The 21,222-nt window shown below is 43.2% G+C and overlaps 1 protein-coding gene across 1 annotated transcript; it reads right to left on the reverse strand.

Annotated features, from left to right (window-relative positions):
- Nucleotides 1-2,004: 2,004 nt before the first annotated feature.
- On the reverse strand, nucleotides 2,005-14,706 carry ANKRD63 (ankyrin repeat domain 63). Its single transcript, XM_077464865.1, has one exon. The coding sequence runs from the start codon at nucleotides 14,555-14,557 to the stop codon at nucleotides 13,619-13,621; it is 939 nt and encodes a 312-aa protein (XP_077320991.1). The 5' UTR covers nucleotides 14,558-14,706; the 3' UTR covers nucleotides 2,005-13,618.
- Nucleotides 14,707-21,222: the final 6,516 nt, after the last annotated feature.

Below are 21,222 nucleotides of genomic sequence, written 5' to 3' on the forward strand. Positions count from 1 at the left end.
AATACTTTTGACAATATAGTGTATTATCTGAGTGAAAATGATATTACTCATTGACTTGCTCCAAGCTTCATCACATGTGTCAAATTTGTTGAAACAGACAGACTAAAACCACTGTTGGGAAAATCTCACCACTGTAAACTATAAGGGGTTATTTATATTTGGGAGGGGGTGGGGGGGGGGGGGGGCGGCATGTAAAAACAGGGTATTAAACTGTGTTTTACCACTCCCTTAAGCTGCAAAGGCCAGGGGAAGGTTTATAGCAATGTGGCTGGGGCAAAAATTACTCCCATTTACAGGCTTAAAACAGATGTTGAGGAGGTGACATGTCATCACCGGTCAAATGCCTCTGAAAATGGATTCACCGTGGACAAGCCTAACCATAGATATATTATAAGAAGTTCCCAGAGAGTCAAACCAGTAATGTCCACCTAGAGCTGAAAGATTCGTTTTTGGTGGAGGGAAATTTATTTATTTTTTAAATAGTTATACCTCTAATTAGTTACTCCTTTTACAAAGCAGTGGTTCTCAACCATTGTAAAACCAACGCACGCTAACTAAAAAAAAAAAAAGAAATCTCTTTTGCCCCAACAGTAAAAAAAAAATAAGCTGGCACATTGTCCTGTCACTCCCAGCAGCGAGGTTAAGGACACCAACTGGCCACACAAGCAGGGATCTACTTCAGTGCTTTATCTGGTTGGTTTACAACAAGGAAGATTGGGGATTGGCAGGATCAACCCATTAAGTGAATTCAAAATAAAAAAAAATACAAAATAACTAAGGGCCGGTTCACACAGGGGGCGACACGAGGCGACACGACTTGCTGTGCCGCGATCTGACAAGTCGCCCCCGTTCTGTACAATGGAACCGTTCTAAGAGGAGCGACTCGAGTCGCTCCGTCTTAGAAAAAAGGTTCCTGTACTACTTTTGGGCGACCTCGGGTCGACTTGCATTGACTTCTATACAGAAGTCATTTGCAAGTCGCCGCTGAGGTCGCGGCAGGTCGCGGCGAGGCAAGTCGTGTCGCCTCGCATCGCCCCCAGTGTGAACCGGCCCTTAGTGATGGGGTTACCACCACTCCAGGTAGGTCTGCTGAAACAAAAAAGGTTTTTCCTCCAGGAGATGAAGAGCCCCAGGTTCCGGCTAATGCATATAGCAAATCAAGGTGAGTAGAAAATTCTGGACAGCCGCACTCCAAATGAAATTTCTTGTGCCTTTATTAGAGCATCAGGATCGCACTATACATGTCACAGCAAAGTAATACAGAACCAAAAACTCTGACGCGTTTCCCACTAAACGTAGTGCTTACTCGTGCTATGAGTAAGTACTACATTTAGTGTGAAACGCGTCAGCTGTTTTTGGTTCTGTATTACTTTGCTGTGACATGTATAGTGCGATCCTGATGCTCTAATAAAGGCATGAGAAATTTCATTTGGAGTGCGGCTGTCCAGAATTTTCTACTCACCTTCATTTACAAAATAACTAAACTAGACTAAACTCACATACATGAAAACATTTGTAGGGGTAACATATTTTATTAATGAAGAAAGGGAGGGCAAAGAGAGAAATTCAGGGAAGCATTCAATGCGGGCACACAGAAAAAAGATTTGTAGGCTCCAACAGTCTCTAAGCAGCTAAGCAGGCAAGAGCCACGAAGAAGGCTGTGACCCAATGGGGGAAATGTTCTAAAACTGGTCACTCAGAAAGGTAACCAATCAGCTTCTAAGTTAAGCTTGTTCAATTAAGCTTTGGCATTAAAGTCTGGAAGCTGATTGGTTTTAATGCAGAGTTGCACCAGATTTAGCACTCCCTAGTTTTAGTAAATAACCCACAACGGCTATAAAGAACAGACATTTCAGATCTGAAGAATACGATCGGCCTTCTACTGAACAGAAGAAAGCGACATCACAATCATTTCCAAAGATGTAATAGTGATCCTCATAAACACTACAATATGGGTTAAGGGGGTAATAAATAAAAATAAAAATAGAATGGTCAAAAAACATATAAAACTCTTGGCTACGTTTATTTTTGAACAATTTACTATTCGTGACAACTGACACACTTGTTTGTATTATTGTGATTATTTTCTTCTAGTACATCTGCACCACTATAATATAGTGTACCTCTTCATATCATATATTTCATTGTTAACAAATTTAGTGTATATTATATATTTTTAACAAACATCACTTTGGTGCATTACATATCTATCTATACACATTTCTGTATTACCATATGCATTATAACAGTCACCTTTTCACCAAAAAGAAAAAAAAGTGGAATTTGACCAAAAAGAATGTTAGTGGAATTTCCGCAGAACTAAGTTACATACATTGGACCCTAATGTACCTTAAGGGAACCTTCTGTATGGCTGAGTAATAAGAGAGTTGTATGGTTCGCTTTATGAGTTGGAGCAGGTCTCACGTGGCCAGTCTGACTGTATATTATATTGGCATTGTAGCCTGGCATTAAAATTACAGATTAATTACCAACTCCGGACAAGGCAGAAAACAGAATATACACCATACAAAGAGATATCTGCTTTTCAATAAAAACAGTGAGGTGGATTTGCTAAAACTGGAGAGTACAAAATCTAGGTGTAGCTGTGCATGGTAGCCAATCAGCTTTTTCAATTAAGCTTTGACAAAAAAAAAAAAAAAAGCTGGAAGCTGATTGGTTTTTATGCAGAGTTCTACCAGATTTTGCACTCATTTTCCCCAGAGCTTAGTGAATGTGGTGAAGTTTTGCTGATTTCCATCATACAATCATGTGCAAACAAAATGCTGTTTTTTTTTTAATATATTTTATTTTCCTTGTACCTGATTGGGCATTCTTTACAAAGTAAAGTTTCACTGCATTCACTAAGCTCTGGGGAAAATGAGTGCAACTGCACGTGCAAAGTGCCTTTAGAAAAACCGCCCCTCACAGTGAAACAATGGGTTTGATTTACTAAAGGCAAATCCACTTTGCACTACAAGTGCAATGGAAGTGCAATAGTAGTAATAGAGGCAGACTAGGAAGATAAATAGATACTCCCTTGATTAATAATTTAAATAAGAACAGCGTGACACCAACACACCCTATATTCTTGTATTAATGGAAGTGCAGTGGCTGTAGATCTGAGGGGAAGACCTGAATTGAGGGGAAGCTCTGCTGATTTTATTATCCAATTATGTGCAAGCTAAAATGCTCTTTTTTATTGCCTTTGCATGTCCCCCTCAAATCTACAGCGACTGCACTTCCAAGTGAACTTGTAGTGCAAAGTGGATTTTCCCTTAGTAAATAACCCCCAATGCTCCAGTACAACTTCTGGTTTGTATTTGCAACAAATCCAAAGCAAGTCTGAATGTGCTTTAGACATAGGATTTTGATTAAAGTAGTAAGGTCTGGTTCACCTCTGTGTGGTGTGTCTAACGGGAGTTTTAGGTGCGTTAACATTTAAACTCTAAATAACATGGATTTTGTTGAAAGCGCATTAAAAGATGCAGCAAACAAGATTTTTTTTTAACACATCAGACCTAAAGTGCACAGCTGTCAGTCACATAGTGAATGTGACTATATAATTTGATGAAACGATCACTTTGCTAAGCGAACAATTCTGCACCTTTTGTAAATCAACTAATATTTGTTTGTCTAAAGTATGTCATGCAAACATAACCTGCGTTTTTCTCTTTTGCATTAACATCACCTCTCTGCAAGAAATCTGGTGTTCAGGGAACACTGACTGCCCAGCCAAGTGAATATGTAGGCCCGATATCTCTGTCATATATATAGGGTAGACTTGGAACTGTATTGGAAGAAGAACAAGATGGAAGAAGTCCTACAACACGGAATCCTGTGACAAATAGTTGATCATTCTCACCCAATAACACAAGTGGAAGCTTCCTGGAATCTACCTGATTGGATTACATAAAACACACAGCAGAGATGTAAGGTTTCCTGGATATTTGCCTTCAAAATTGGGCCCAAATGTAATACATTGTAATTTTATTTGAAAGAAGCAATTTAAGTTACATGGATGTGGTGAGCCTAAGGAAGAAATTTGGGATCCATAAAAAACAAACAAACCTTCATACTCACCTCTATGCTTCAGCTGTCCCACATTGTCTCTAAAGCCGAGTACACACGATCGGAATTATGGTCGGAAAAAGCTCTGATGGTTTTCTCGAAGGAATTCGCTCAAGCTGTCTTGCCTACACATGGTCACACCAAATTCCGACCATCAACGCGGTGATGTACAACATGTACGGCGGGACTAGAAAAAGGAAGTTCAATACCCAGTAGCCAATAGCTTCCATATGAGCATGCGTGAGTTTTTGCGCGTACTTGCGTAATTGCATACACACAATTTGAATTTCCGTCAGAAAAATTGAGAACATGCTCTCAAATTTTTGCTGGCAGGAATTCAGCCAGCTAAATTCTGCTGGAGCATACACACGGTCGCATTTTCCAATGAAAAGCTCCCATCGGTCTTGCTGGCCGAAATTCTGATCATGTGTACGTGGCATAAGACAGAGAAGGAGTGATCACATGACTGCTGATCACTCAGTTCTCGGTCTGCTCAGAGGAGAGAGTGGTGATTGTTAGTCACCGTTCTTTGTTCTGTTCCTCCAGCACTCACCAGAGCGCCAGGCAGGAGCGAGCATGGGCATGGCTGCCTTTAGCTCTCAGCCACACGCCAGAGCCAGTTGTCAATCATGCAGCTGGGTGGATCCCAAAAATATGGTCAGGATCCTTCAAGAGCCTGGAGCGACTCTGTAACATCAGCTGATAGCAGGCAACAGCTCCCTATAAGCTGACTCTGAGTCACAGGAGAGCAAAAGTGCATTCGTGTGACCCACAAGAGAAGGCCATACTTCTCTTTTTAACTGTGCAATCAATAGAAAATATTTTCCTATAAGAATTGCATTTAGGAAGATATCCCAAAACGAAAAACGTTCTAAGTGTACAATTCACTGAAGAGCTGCAATCAACAATGTCTGTAGCAGATATGCAGCATAAGAACAGGCAGTGTGATTATATAAAACAAAGAAATGTAAACAGTTTGTATTTTAGAAATCGCTACAGAAAACAAATTGAAAATATAATATTATTACTGTACAAAGTTTACTTAGCAGCCATTTCAGCTTTTTACACATACTAATCCTACACAAGGGCCCATTCACGATTTTGTATTAACACAATGCACAGTAACATAAATTTTGCGCAATGTGTTGCCGCTCCCAATGCACTTTGCTGTGTCCTTGCAGCACAGCATAAAGAAAATGCACAATCCTGTGCTGCCAAAGATGCTACATGCACTTTTTTTGGTTGTGTTACACAGCACATTCAAATAAATGGGCGGCCATAACACATTACACATTACTGCACAGTCCAACACACAATAGTGTGAATGGGCCCTAAAGCCCCATACACACTATCAGATTTTCTGCTGATTTTTTCCTTCAGATTTACTAAAACCATATAATATGAGGCCAAACCTTAGGAGTTTCATTTTGTATGCAATCAGGCAGGCCCTTGCACTACATGGTTTTGGTAAGTATGAAGACAAAAATCAGCAGAAAATCTAATAGTGTGTATGGGGCTTTAGAGTAGATACAAGGTCTATGCCATTAACAGTAATAACCAGAAAGACCTCAACTCTGTGTCTTTTTGATTTAGGGGCCAAATTATAAAAGAGAGCGGATATCATTATATTCCACAAGGTTACTTCACACCACAGCCTACATTTTACAGTCCATTCATAAAATGCAGACCATTATATGGAGCCAGCAGTGTCCTATGAAATTCTGACTGCTTAATGCAGCAAAAACTTGATAAAAGGAGATCCAGTTAAATTACTTTGACAGGTCACATGACCAGGCTCTCCCTTCCATTGTTTTACTCGTTAATTTTAATAACCCTCCTCTAACGCCAGAATTCCAGAACTTGCAGAACCTTAAGTACAATTCTAAGGCACACATCTGTGCTTTAGAAAATGTGCCAGGCCTTTTCTTGTAAGCAGCACTATAGCCTGTGGTAGGGACATACCTCTGCTTTTTAAACGGAGCCCGTACTTTCACTTTGATACTGGGGTCAGACTTCTCTGACTTTGGCATAAGCCCCTCTATGTGGCCCTTGTCCAATAAGAGCATAGTTAATGGCCAATGAAGTACTCTAATGCCACGTACACAGGACTGGACTTTTCGTCAGCAAAGGTCTGACGGAACTAATCCGTTGGACAATTCGATCATGTGTGGGCTTCATCGGACCTTTGCTGTCCAAAAACCTGAGGGACTTTAGAAATAGAACATTTCAAATCCGCCGGACCCAGTTCCTATGGAGAAATTTGCTCGTCTGTATGCTAGTCCAACGGACGAAAACCAACGCTAGGGCAGCCATTGGCTACTGGCTATGAACTTCCTTATTCTAGTCCGGTCGTACGTCATCACGTTCAAATCCGTCGGACTTTGGTGCGATTGTGTGTGGCCAAGTCCGTTCATTCGGAAAGTCTGTTGGAACTGCGGGAAGACCGTTGGACCGTGTCTACCGGAAAGTCCGGTCGTGTGTACGCAGCATTACTGGATGGGGAAGGTGGCTGGAGGTAAGGATTCAACACAAAGTCAAGGAACTTGGGTCCCTAATATCAAATGAAAGCGAAATCAGAGAGGGGACACAAGAGAGACTTTTTGGCTAATATAGCCATTAAACACCTTGCGATGCCACTATCAGGTAGGACTTTTGATTTCAGCTATTAAATATGTCTGACAGGTCTTCTTCAGAGCCCAACTATGATAACAGTGAGTAACTGTACACCATTCCTCTTTGTGCTATACTGTTAAATAAGGCCTTGTGTTTACAGAAGGCATGAGGTTTCTAATGCCCTACAAGTATAAGGGTGTCTGTTTTATGTCTCCCCATTATTCTCTGCTGTGTGGGTAGGAATGAGTCAGGTTACTCTGGATCCGAGTTCATTAAAGATCCTGGTTCACTTTAATGGCTTGCTGATCAGTGCACAGCGATATACGTCGGCACAATGGCATGGCTGCGCAAATGGGTGTACAGGTACGTCCCTTTTAAAAAGTGGCATTGTGGGCTTGTGCGTGCCCCCCACGTGCTCCGTGACCTCGATGTCCGCCGGTGTCCTGCGATCGTGTCATGGAGCGGCAGAATGGGAAGATGCCTATGTAAACAAAGCATTTCTCTGTTCTGCCTAGTGACAAGACAGATACCTACTGCTCCCTGTCATTGGGAGGAGTGATCGCTGTCATGTCCTTGGTAGCCCACCCCACCCCACAGTTAGAATCACTCCCTAGGACACACTTAACCCCTTGATCGCCCCCTAGAGTCTAACCCCATTCCCTGCCAGTGCCATTTATACAGTAATCACTGCATTTTTATAGCACTGATCACTGTATAAATGACAATGGTCCCAAAAGCCTCAAAAGTGTCCGATGTGTTGTTCGGCATAATGTCGCAGTCATGATAAAAAACGCAGATCGCCGCCATTACTAATAAAAAAAATAATAATAATAAAAACGCCATAAATCCCCTATTTTGTAGACACTATAACTTTTGTGTAAACCAATCAATATATGCTTATTGCAATTTTTTTTACCAAAAATATGTAAAAGAATACATATCGGCCTAAACTGAAGAAAAAAAAAAATTATATATTTTTTGGGGATATATATTATAGCAAAAAGTAAAAAATATTGCATTTTTTTTCAAAATTGCCGCTTTTTTTTGTTTATAGCGCAAACAATAAAAACTGCAGAGGTGATCAAATACCACCAAAAGAAAGCTCTATTTATGGGGGAAAAAAGGACGTCAATTTTGTTTGGGTACAACGTGGCATGACCGCGCAATTGTCAGTTAAAGCGACGCAGTGCCGTATCGCAAAAAGTGCTCTGGTCAGGAAGGGGGTAAATTCTTCTGGGGTTGAAGTGGTTAAAAAGGACCAATACTAAGGGGTCTATGTGTGCACAAAATTTGCCATGTGGGCATATTCACCATTCACACAGGCACAATGAATTATCATCATATTGTTTGTAATAGAATTATCTCCTGTGTTCTTCAGCTCCATTTACTGCCCATATTTTTTTTATTGAGGGATTTCAGAAAAATATTGCATTATTACCCATAGATGGAGCTAACAATCATAGGAGATCAGCCTATTACACACAATACAATATCTTGTTGTGCCTGTGTGAATGCTGAAGACATCTGCACAGTAAATATTCTATACATAGACCCCATAGTGTTAACATAAAGCTACGATAACAGTATTCCTGGGATGAAAGAACCAAAAAGAGGTAGTTCATAGAGTGCCTGAAATCCTCACCTTTCTTGGAGAAAATGATGGTGCACGCTCTTTTCAGTGCTTGTCATGAGATTTAAAACCTAATGATTTGCCACTGCAGGGTGCCTGGAGCAGCATTTTCTCCCAAAAAGATAAGTATTAAACATAGCTTTATATTACCATAGCTTTATAGTAATAAAATGTATAAACTGGCATATCTATCTATCTATCTATATATATATATATATATATATATATATATATATATATATATATATATATATATATATATATATATATACAGATGGATAAATAGATAGATATACACATACACTATATTACCAGAAGTATTAGGACGCCTGCCTTTACACACACATGAACTTTAACGGCATCCCAGTCTTATGCTGGCCATACACTATACGAAAAATCGGGCAAACCCAATTTCGAAAAAAAAAAACGAACGTTCGGCCGCAAGCGCAAACGATGCTGCCATCATGCAATGACCGATAAATCGTTCAGTGGACATAAATAAATTAATTTTATGTTCGTTTTTTTATATCTAGTGCAGACAGGTCGGACGGGAAACACATTAACCTTTCAATTTATCGCCCATTCGGCAGAAAATCTCCAAACTTGTCCTTCGTTTTTTCGGCTCAAAAACTTTCAAATCATTATCAATTTTATGCCCATTAACTGCCCGAAAAAAACGAACGAGCTGTCTAATGGCCGAATTTCGGCTGATTTTTCATATAGTGTATGGCCAGCATAAGTCCGTAGGGTTCAGTATTGAGTTGGCTCACCCTTTTCCGCTCAAACAGCTTCAACTCTTCTGGGAAGGCCGTCCACAAGGTTTAGGCGTGTGTCTATAGGAATGTTTGACCACTGTTCCAGAAGAGCATTTGTGAGGTCAGGCACTGATGTTGGACGAGAAGGCCTGGCTCACAGCCTCCGCTCTAATTCATCCCAAATGTGTTCTATCGGGTTGAGGTCAGGACTCTGTGCAGGCCAGTCAATTTCCTCCCAGCCCAAACTCGCTCATCCATGTCTTTATGGACCTTGCTTTGTGCGCTGGTCCAAAATATTTGGTTTTTGATGAATCAGCTAATAGCCATAAACAAATCAAGACTGGCACTGCTCTGTGTACTGTGGGTAAAGGTATGCCTATAGTGTATTGGGTGGAGGAATTAGACTGACAGAAATGTTATTCACTAGCTGTCAGCTTTGTCAAGTATATCGCAGTTTAGAATTTTCAGTACTGTTATAGGTTTTTATGTCTGCTTTCAAAACCTAAAATCTGCATGCTGTTGGCAGGATTATAGACGGAAAGGGTTGGAACTGATGATAGAATTTAACTCACAGCTGATCAGAAGGGGGGATTGGGGGGATTAAATTTGTGAGATAATAAACATGATACAAAATCCATATGTGCTGATATACTGTATATTATAATCCCACATGTCCTGTAAATACCTTCTATATTCACAGCTCATGTCATTTATCTGATGACCCATGACAGATCCTTTCCCTAGCAGCATCATCACAATGACTGCCTTCTATCTATAAAGACCCCGTTCGGACTTGAGTATTTTTTCAGAAACGCTCATCAAGCAAAATCCTATTCATTTCATCGGCCCCCGATCACATTTGAGCGTTGTGTTGCCTGTGCATGAGCTACTTTTCAGGCAGATTTTAGCGTTTTTGTCCCCCGTAGACAAAATAGAAAACGCCTAAACATTGAGAAATTTGCATTTTTTTCAGGTGTTTTTAGCTCAAACAGCTTCTCTCCCCTTTTCTAGCATCACCCCACACCTTACACAGGTTTCTATTGGCCACAGCAAAAACACCTAAATGAAAAATGCCTGTAATATTTGCAAATCTGCACAAAAAAATGCTCAAAAATGCCTGGGAAAAAAAAGAGAAAAAACACATGAAAAAGCTCAGCTCAAGTGTGACTGTAGCCTAAGGCTTAACGTACACGGGGCGTTTTTACAACCTATCTTGAACGATTTAACTTGCCAGATGGTGACCCACGTTTAAAACGTCCGTTTTGCTGTGTTTTTCTGCGTTTTGCTTTAGAAGCATTTTGAAAAAAAATATTTTTTTTGTACGCCTGTAAACGAAACGCGGCTAAACGCGAGTCAGCAGTCAATATCATTTTTTCTGCTACACTTTGATATTTTATTAAAAAAAAAAAAAAAAAAAAAAAAAATTATAAGGTCATCCAAGCCCGTGATTGGATGACCAATGGACCAATGACCAATTGGATAATCACACTTTTCATTCCACCTATTGCTTGAGTAAACTGAACATACTTAGCATCTATGGAAAGGGGTGGGGAGTCAGATCGGACTCATCTGGGGGAACACAACATGGATTGTCTGTTGTTACCAATATCCAAACAGGAAATTTTATAAAATCACCCCTCCCCCTCCATCCAAGAATGGACTCCTCAGCTTATCTCCATCCAATCTAACCTAAATGTTCCCGTATTGCACAACCATCTAAAGTCAATAGGTCCCCTTTAGTCTGCCAGGTCTTTTGAGTACAAAGGCATAGAGGATGCATGCTCTGTGGTAGAACATTGTCTTGGAGCACTGGGGTTATCGGTTTGAATCCTAAACAAGACACCAGCTGCATGGAGTTTGCATGTTCTTCTTGTGCTTGCATGGTTTTCTCCTACACTCCATGGACATGCTGGTAGGTTAGTTGGCTTCTGTCTCAACTGCCCCCTGTATGTGTATGTATGCATGTGAGATAGGGATTTAAAGCTGGCCATGCATGGTGCACATTTTGGCTGGAATTTGATGGATTTGCTCCATTAGCAGTCCTGCCGGAATCTGATTGAAAAATTGAAGGAAATGATGAAAAATTGTCAGCTGAAAAGCACCTTCATCCAATCAGATGCAGGCACTGTTTGGGTATTTTGGCAGCTGTCAGAAAAAAATAGCCCCAGTGGGAGATTCCTCATAGGCTGAATGAAAAATATCTGTGTATGACCAGCTTTAGATTGTAAGCTTCTTGCAAGACTGATGTGACTGTATAATATGTAATACACTGGCTATATGAATGCCTGTAATAAAGAAATGAGGTACTCTTCAGGACCGCGCATTTCATTTCATTTAGCCTGACACCCAAATACATAGTCTGAGGAACTTAACCCATCTTGTGAGCTCAGAGTATAAAACCTTAGAGCAGTGATTCTCAACCAGGGTTCCTTCAGACGTTGGTAGGGGTTCTTCAGCATTGGGCTATTTCTGCCTCTCAGATAAGTTCCTACTGACGCCATTGATCTTTTTAGCTATCTGTAAGGAGGTAATTCTTCCCAATGACCACAAGTGTAAGGACCATTCTTCCCACTGACCATCACACTAATGTTCTAATTTTTAGCAGTGGTTCCCCGAGACTGGAGAACTATTTCAAGGGTTCCTCTGTGTTAAAAAGGTTGAGAAAGGCTGCCCTAGATGTTTAGGGGAGAACTTGTCACCTATATATTGAAACTTATGAAATCAGCTTTGGCATCCATGGTTTAATTCTAAATATTGCATCTTCATAGAATTCAACTACAATCGGCTACTCGCTAATTTTGTAGTTTTATTAAATGATGCATTTAGGAAATCAGCCAAGTATTTGCCCAAATTCTAGTAAATTCTAGTAAAATAATATTAGTTTTTACAAAGATAATTGCAAAATGACTAAGAAGCCTATTATTTATACACCAACCTATATTCTAGGACAAAACACATTGTTCATCAGTCATATTAAGGTGATGTGTAGATAATTACCATCCCCCCTGACAGTCCCTGCTGAGAGATCCGTCTACACAGGAGCTCCATGAATAAGCCCTGGATGATGAAAGAAACATCATGAAGCGTGTAATGTCCCAGCATCTGCCTGTCAACTGACATATTAATGTCCTTGTCACTTATCATCTACTGGCATCATGGCAGGACCAGTACTGTATCTCCAATGGCAGCTCTTATTCTCTGGCAGTCCTCCTGGTATTGGTACACTTCTTCCACTCAGTTCATCAGCAGTGCCAGTGCAGCCAATGAGTATTATGGCTGTACAACAAAAGACCGGGGCCCCACAATGCAAACACACTTCTCATTGGATGAGAGAACCCCCCCCCCCCCCTATCTGTGTTTGGTGACCCTCCATCAGTAGAGGCTGCCAATCACAAATCACTATAGGGCCAAAGGGAGGCTGTAGTATGTCCATCACAAGTCTCTATAGAGCCACAGGGAGGCTGTAGTATGTCCATTACAAGTCACTATAGGGCCACAGGGAGGCTGTAGTATGTCCATTACAAGTCACTATAGGGCCACAGGGAGGCTGTAGTATGTCCATTACAAGTCACTATAGGGCCACAGGGAGGCTGTAGTATGTCCATTACAAGTCACTATAGGGCCACAGGGAGGCTGTAGTATGTCTATCACAGGTGGCTTCAGCATGCCCATCAGAGGTCACTATGGGGCCACAGGGAGGTAGTGTGCCCTTCACAAGATACAGGGGGACTGCAGTGTGATTATCAAAAGTCATTATTGGTCCACAAGAAAGCTGTAGTGTGTCCATCACAACTTCACAAGTTCCAATGAGGCTGTACTGTGCCCATCAAAAGTTCCAATGAGGCTGTACTGTGCCCATCAAAAGTTCCAATGAGGCTGTACTGTGCCCATCAAAAGTTCCAATGAGGCTGTAGTTTGCCCATCACAAGTTCCAATGAGGCTGTAGTTTGCCCATCATAGGTCACCATGGGGCCACAGGAAGGTTGCAAATTGCTTATTTCAAGTTACAAGGAGGCTGTAGTCTAACCATCAAAGGGAGGCTGTAGTGTGCCCGTCACAAGTTTCATGGAGGCTGTAGTGTTCTCAGTACAAGTTAAATAGAGGCTGTCCTGTTCTCAGTAAAAGTTATAAGGAGGCTGTAGTATGTCCATCATAAGGTCCCCATGGGGCCACAGCAAGGTTGCAATCTGTCCATCACAAGTTTGGTGGAGGCTGTAGTGTTCTCAGTACAAGTTAAATAGAGGCTATAGTCTAACCATCAAAGGGAGGTTGTAGTGTTCTCATTACAAGTTATAAGGAGGCTATAGTATGTCCATCATAGGGTCCCCATGGGGCCACAGAGAGGTTACAATCTGTCCATCACAAGTTTCATGGAGGTTGTAGTGTTCTCATTACAAGTTATAAGGAGGCTGTAGTATGTCCATCATAGGGTCCCCATTGGGCCACAGAGAGGTTGCAATCTGTCCATCACAAGTTTCATGGAGGCTGTAGTCGGTCCATCACAGGTCCCCATGGGGCCAAAGTAAAAGTGCAATCACAGAGCCCCATAGGGTCACAGGGCCAGGGTCTGCCTGTTACTAGGAAGGATGAGTAGGCTGCGGCTGCAGATGCTGTCCCTCCTCATGGTCAGGGTGTGGTCGGGCAGTGGTTGGCAGAAGTCGGGTGAGGTGACCCGGCGGAGGAGGCGGCTGCAGGGTGCGGTAGGTGAGCCCCCGCGGACCGGTCCGTCCCAGCTATGAGCTCTCTGTATCCCGGGCTCGGGAACACGGAGCTCCTCGTGCTGCCTCCAGCCGTCCTGTGTACCGGGGGGTGCGGAGGAGCAGCTGCTGGAGGAGCGGAGGAAGATGACATCCCGGTCCTCCCGGCGGTGTGAGAAGGGTCGGGCGAAGCGCTCCAGCATCTGTCGGGAGCGCGGCTTGGGGGTGCGGGGCTCGTCTCCTCCCCTGCGGGGCTCAGGGCTGTGTGCGCTCAGCGCTCTCTCACACTCCCAATGTCCGGAGACCCGGGCGGCATCCAGAGCGGTCACCCCGGCCCGGTTAGTGACGTCCAGCCGGAGTCCGAATCTCTTGTAGGAGCGGAGGAGGAAGATGAGCTCGGCGCTGTGCCCGCAGGAGGCGGCATACATGAGGGCGCGGTTCCCTGCCCGGTCCGCGATCTCCGGATCCGCGCTGTGCTGGACCAATAACTTCACGGCGTCCAGGTGCCCCAATTCACATGCCAGGCTGAGCGCCGTCCTCCCCGCCTCGTCCTGCCCGTTCACATCGGCGCCTTTATCCAGCAACAGGCGGACGAAGCGGCTCCGGAGCTCGGCTTCCCGCAGACAGGCGGCGTGCATCAGAGGGGTCCGCGCCTGCTCCCCCGCGGGGGTGTTCACTATCCTCCGATCCAATGCGTCCAGCACGAAGCGGGCCAGGTGTACCTTCCCCCCGTACATGGCATCCAGGAAGGTCTGAGTGCCCGAGCTACGCCGGAGATCCCGGGGCCGGAGCATGCTGAGCGAGGTGTGTGCCACATCTCCGGGAACACCGCCATATATACCGCCCTGGTCTCCATGGTGACGCCAGCCGTGATGCTGCTGGCCGGGGAGACTCCCTCCGGTGTCAGAGGGGGGGACACCACCGGGAGGGAGGGGGACAATGACAGCACGGATCAACCGAGGACTGCCACCGATCTGCTCATACACTGACCCCTAGGAGTGCGTTATATGTCTGGCAGGAGTCTTTATTTGTCAATTCTTTGGGAGTCATATAGGGGGGTTTGGTGAAATATATGGGGGTCTAAAAGGGGGGAATCTGTGCCACACAGGGTGCCTAGGGTGTGCCCATGTCAGTGTGCTTACCTATAATATACACCGTTTAGCTCCTCTCCCTCTCTGCTTTCCTTTCTCTGTCTTCGCTTTATTTCCATCCTTCTCTCTGTCTTCTCTTTTCTCTCCTCTCTATCTTCTCCCTTTTCTTTCTTCTCTCTTCTCATCTCATCCCCCCTCTTCCATCCTCATTTCTCTGTCTTCTCTTTATTTCCATCCTCCTTTCTCTGTCTTCTCTTTATTTCCATATTCCTCTCTGTCTTCTCTCTCTTTCCATCCTCCTTTCTCTGTCTTCTCTTTATTTCCATCCTCCTTTCTCTGTCTTCTCTTTATTTCCATCCTCCTTTCTCTGTCTTCTCTTTATTTCCATCCTCCTTTCTCTGTCTTCTCTTTATTTCCATCCTCCTTTCTCTGTCTTCTCTTTATTTCCATCCTTCTCTCTGCCTTCTCTTTTCTCTCCTCTCTATCTTCTCCCTTTTCTTTCTTCACTCTTCTCATCACATCCCCCCTCTTCTCTCTGTCCTCTTTGTCTCTTCTCCCTTACTCCTCTCTTCTCACCCTCCTCTCTCTTTCACCATTTCTCCTGTCCTTTTTCCTCTTTTTTTTCTTTTCTTTCTTCTCACTCCTGTCTTCTCCCTCTTTCTCTCTCTTCTTTCTCTTCTCTTCTTTATCTCTCTTCTGTCTCCTCCTTGTTCTCTTCTCCCTCTCTCTGTTTTCTCCTCACTTTTTCTCTCATGTCTCTCTTCCCTCCATATGTATTCATTTCTCTTCTACCTCTTTCTCTACTCTCCCCTTTCCCTCTCTTTTCTCCCACTCTGCTCTCTCTCTCTCCCTTCCTTTTTTCCTCTTCTTTTCTTTTCTTTTCTCTTCTCCCTCCCCATATCTCTCCTGTCTCTCTTCCCTCCATAGTTCTTTTTTCTTCTCTCCTCTCTCTTCTCCCACTCTGTTCTCTCTCTCTCTTCCTTCCATCTCTTTTCTATTCTTCTTTTCCCTTCTCGCCTCCTCTCTTTTCCCTCTCTCTTCTCTCTCTCTCACCCCTCCTTGGTTTTTCTTTGCTTCTTTTTTCTCCTCTTCTCTCCTCTCCTCTTTCCCTCCCTCTTCTCTCCCACTTCTCTCTCTTCTTTCTCTCTTCCCTCCATCTTTCTTCTTTTCTCTTCCTCCTCTCTTTTTTCCTCTCTCTCTCTTCTCTCCCTCTAGCTTTTCTCCAGGGATGGACCTCTGGATCGGTCTGCACACAGGTTTGTTCCTAACTTTTCTTGCTCTCACATTTATTGGAATGCAGACTTTCAGCCCGTTTGGCAGGAGCATAATATATAAGCGGGCTTTTCTTCAGTTACTATATATGATAGTCAATTAGAAGTCGGCACAGGCAGGATCTAATAAAAATATGATGGCTTTATTAACATATAGGGTTAAAATCCAAACATCAGATCCACTTACACATTTCAGCCAAGCAGCCTTAAAGCGGAGTTCCATCCAAAAGTGGAAGTTCCGCTTATCTGAGCCCTCCCACCTTAGGTACCACATTTGGCACTTTTTATGGTGGTGGGGGAGTGGGTACCTGTTTTTGACAGGTACCCCATCCCTACTTCCGAGAGATCTCTCAGAAGTTTGGCCCCCTCCTTCTTCCGTCGCCACCGGCCATTTAGAGAGTGCAGTGCGCTTCGTGCATGCGCAGTAGGGAACCAGCTGGGAAGCTGAAAGGCTTCACTGCCAGTTTCCCTTGCCACGAATGGCAGTGGGAGCACCCAAGAACCGATGGAAATATCAGCTGGGATTCCGACACCTCTGGATTCCAGGGCAGGTAAGTGTCCTAATATTAAAAGTCAGCAATTACAGTGTGTGTAGCTGCTGACTTTTATTTTATTTGCTGAGGGGGGCCGGTGTCCTATCTTATAGTGTCCCCCATCGGATAATGTCCGCTGTGTACTGCGCATGCGCAGTACACAGCACACACACATTCCAAAAATAGCCAAAGATGAACGGCGCCTACGCCGTGAGTCCAGGTTCTAGCCCCACCATCCAAGTGGACATAGAGTTGGAATATAAAAGAGCCGAGTGTAGCGAGGCTGAGCCCGAAGCGTGGCGAGCGAAGCGAGTCCGCGAGGGGCCCTCTAATATCGCCAGCCCTATGTCCACTTGGATGGTGGGGCTACCACCTCCACTCACGGCGCAGGCGCCGTTCATCTTTGGAGATTTTCTGAAGCTTCCTCTGCTCCGTGCTGCGCATGATGCCAGGACACTATCTGGCAGAACACCAGAACTCCGCTTTAAGTGGGTCTGATTCATTTGGACTTTAAAGCAATATTAAAGCTTTCTTTTTTCTATTAAAATAACAAACAATGGTTTTGCACAGGGTCTTCTGGGGTCCCCCACTGGCACTCCAGGCTCCTCCTCTTCAGCAAGTGCTAAAAGTTGCTTTCCGTGGGGCACCGCATGTGCTCGCTTCCGAGCCTCTATTTCTGCGTCTATTGACACAGAGTAGGCGGCTCGCTCAGCACAGCATTTGATTGACATTTTGATTAGGAGGGAGACAGCAATTAGAGCCGCTGCTCTCATGCACATTGCTGGACCTGATTTGGCTCAGGTAAGAAAATGAGGGTTGGGGGAGAATCTGCAGTACAGAAGGTTTCTCATTTTAATGCATAAAAATGCATTAAGATGAAAAACTTTAAAGTGATTGTAAAGTCTCGTTTTTCTTTCTAGAAAAATAATAACTACGTTAGACTTACCTGCTCTATGCAGTTGGTTTTGCACAGAGCAGCTTGGATCCTCCTCTTCTCGGGTCCCTCTTCCACTTTCTTGGCCCCTCCCTCCTGTTGAGTGCCTCCACAGCAAGCAGCTTGCTATGGGGGCACCCAAGCAGAGCTGCAGCTCAGTGTGTTCATTTAGACATGGAGCCCCTGTTTGGCCCCATCTCCTCTCTCCAGATAGGCTAACTGGCTTTGACAGCAGTGGGAGCCAATGGCATCGCTGCTGTGTCTCAGCCAATCAGGAGAGAGAGAGTCCCAGATGGCCGAGGCACTCGTGGACGTCGCTGGATAGAGATGGGGCTCAGGTAGGTATTAGGGGGGCTGCTGCATGCATAAGGCTTTTTATCTTGATGCATTCTATGCAAAAACCTTCTGCCTTTACAACCACTTTAAGGCTTTTGAACCGCTTTAACCCTAATTACAGCCTTCTTATTTTTATTGGATCACGTGTTGACTTTGCTGGACTTTCACTGTGTGAACCTTACATACAGGGGAGGTTGATCTGGGCATGGGGACATCTTGTTACCTGCATTGGAGGCTGGGTTGAGTACAATGGATCTCTTTGGCTTGACTATATATGATGATAGCTTCCTTTGCTGACAATGTAAAAAAGGAAGTCAGGAATAGTTCTATGACCCCAGTAATGTTGTTTATCTAGTATGGTCATGTTCATATATGGTCAATGACATCACGTGGTAGACTCCATTACTTTGTTCCATGTTAGCGGTGTGACTGACATGGATCTGCATCATTGGATGATGTGATTGATGATATAATGTAGATTGTGGGGCTATTTTTATTTTTTTTAAATAAAGGACTTGCCAAAAACAGTTTATGTGAGACACTGAGACGTCTTCTCAGTGTCTCTGTCTCCACCCCACCCCCGCTGCTACTTTTAAAAAATAAACACCCTAAATTTGTCACTGGTAGCCCTTCTATTAGAGGCTGGCATTCCACACTATCCAAGTTCTTTGTAAAAACGAGAGCTCTAAATACCTCTTTAGAGCTGTCTTCAGGCCGGTCACGTGACTTGTGGCCGCTTTACAGCTCCAAGACATTGCTCCTGCAGGAGGTCACGTGATCTCCCGGGTTGACGTCAGAGGGAGATCTTTTGAAAAAGGAAATTTTTTACATTCTGGTCCTATAGACTTCAATGGGGTTCATTATTTGGTTCTGAATTTTTGCGATGTTCGAAAGTTCTGGTGTGAACCGAACTGGGGGTCATTTGGCCTATTCCTTCTCAGTACACAGTGATTAGTGGGCACAATGGCTGCCCAAAGAGTGTTTTTCCCATCAGCATTTGTAAACGACACTGGGAAAATAACAGTCAACCAATCCACCATTTATAAACATATTGGGGTTGATTTACTAAAGGCAAATCCACTCTGCAATACAAGTGCTACACGCTGTGCTACAAGTACAGCTGTAGATCTGAGGGGAAGATGTGAAATGAGGGGAATATCTGCTGATTTTATCATCCAATCATGTGCAAGCTAAAAGGCTTTTATTTATTTTCCTTGCAAGTCCCCCTCAGATCTAAAGCAATTGCACTTTCAAGTGCACTTGTAGTGCAAAGTGGATTTGCCTTTAGTAAATAACCACCACAGTATTTTGCTTAAAAACAGGTTAAAGAGTTTGTGTATTTTTGATGTTACCTTTTAGACCCCTTTCACACCACACCGCAACTTGCGTCGGCATTAAAACGCTGCTATTTTTAGCGGCGTTTTACCGCCGGATTTGCGGCGCATTTCGGCCGCTAGCGGGGCGCTTTTACCCCCCGCTAGCGGCCGCGAAAGGGTTAAAACCGCCGGCAATACGCCGCAATAGCGGCGTTTTGCCGGTGGCATTACAGCGCTGCCCCATTGATTTCAATGGGCAGCAGCGGTGGAGGAGCGGTAAACACACCGCTCCTTCACCGCTCCAAAGAAGCTGCTGGCAGGACTTTTTTCTGACGTCCTGCCAGCGCACCGCTGTAGTATGAAAGCCCTCGGGGCTTTCACACTACACACAATGGTGCAGCTTCTTTAGGGCGTTTTGCAGGCGCTATTTCTAACGCTATAGCGCCTGCAAAACGCCCTGGTGTGAAAGGGGTCTTAGGGTGCATGAAAAGACCCTCCCCAAGGTGAACCGTATTTTAAAATGTACACTTTTGCAATGGTACATGTTACCAATGAAAGTGCCCAGCTACCTATGCCCTTTTTTTTTAAAAAAAGCTTACAAAACGGCCTTGTAAAAGGCCAGAAAAAAATATAATTCAGCTCCCATAGGTTCCACTGGTGTTCAGTTCTATGTTCACGTTAAGTAGACACTTTTTTTCTGGATTAATCAAACCTCCTGTGAACTGAATTTTGCCATATCCGCTCACCCCTAGCTGTTATTAATGCTTGCTGAGTCCTGCTCTGTGCTGCAAGAGCTTACACAGCAGCTTCAATACAACAGTGTTTGTAAGCTTCATTGATTAACCTCTTGCCGACCGCACTATAACCGAATGACAACTACAGCGCGGTCACACATTTTTGGGAGGGCGTATAATGACTTCCTTCCAGAACCTTGCCTCACCGCACGTCCCCAGGCACACATTGGGTGGGCTCATAGCAGCTGTGTCCGATCACAGATTGAGGAACAGGGCCAATTACAGCAGCCCTTTACCATGTGATGAGCTGTGTCCAATCACAGCTCATCACATGTAAACAGATGCTGGTTATTGGCATTTACTTTCCCCAGCGTTGTCACTGTCTGAGGACTGTGTTCACACCTATGTGAATTGGATCATCGGTGCCCTAATTATCAGTGCAGCCCCATCAGAACCAATCAGTTCAGCATATCAGTGCCACCTCATCAATTCAGAAACTCAAAAATTCAGAAATTCTGATATTGGGAAATCCGAAAATAAGAAAGGAAAATCCAAAAATTAGAATGAACGAAAATCCAAAAATTCTAAATAATAACTAACTAACTAATAATAACTAACTGTTAAATTATAGTTATTGGAATTTCCTTTCAAATTTATCTGACGTTACGAATTATCCCAAATAACGAATGCCGCATCTAAACAAATGTAACGAAACTAAATAATAATAAATAATAATATGTTTTTATTTTTATTATTATTGTTATTCATTATTATTAATTCGTTACGTTCCATTTGTTTAGATATGGCATTTGTTATTATGGATAATTTGTAACTTTGGATAAATTCATATTTGTTACATTCACTAACAGCAAAATTTTAAAGGAAAATCCAATACCTATATTTTAATAGTTCAGTTATTATTAGTTAGTTATTATTTCAGATTTTCGAGTTTTCGGGATTTTTCATTTTTTTGGGTTTTCATTCTTATTTTTGGATTTCTAAATTTTCAAATTTCGAATTTCCGAAATTTCGAATTTTTGGATTTATGAATTTCAAATTTCCGAATTAATGAATTTTTGCATTTTGGATTCCCAAATTTGCGAAATTTAGAATCTTCGAATTTCTGAATATTCCGAAAAATTTGGAAACTCAAAATTTAGGAAATTCGGATATTTCCGAATGAACAAATTTGTCTAAATTCATTAAAAAACTAATTTGGAACTAAACAAATTGCACATATCTAC

This window comes from Lithobates pipiens, unplaced genomic scaffold (assembly GCF_037356315.1).
Source record: "Lithobates pipiens isolate NorthernLeopardFrog02 unplaced genomic scaffold, aLitPip1_a1.2 Scaffold_30, whole genome shotgun sequence".
NCBI lineage: Eukaryota > Metazoa > Chordata > Amphibia > Anura > Ranidae > Lithobates > Lithobates pipiens.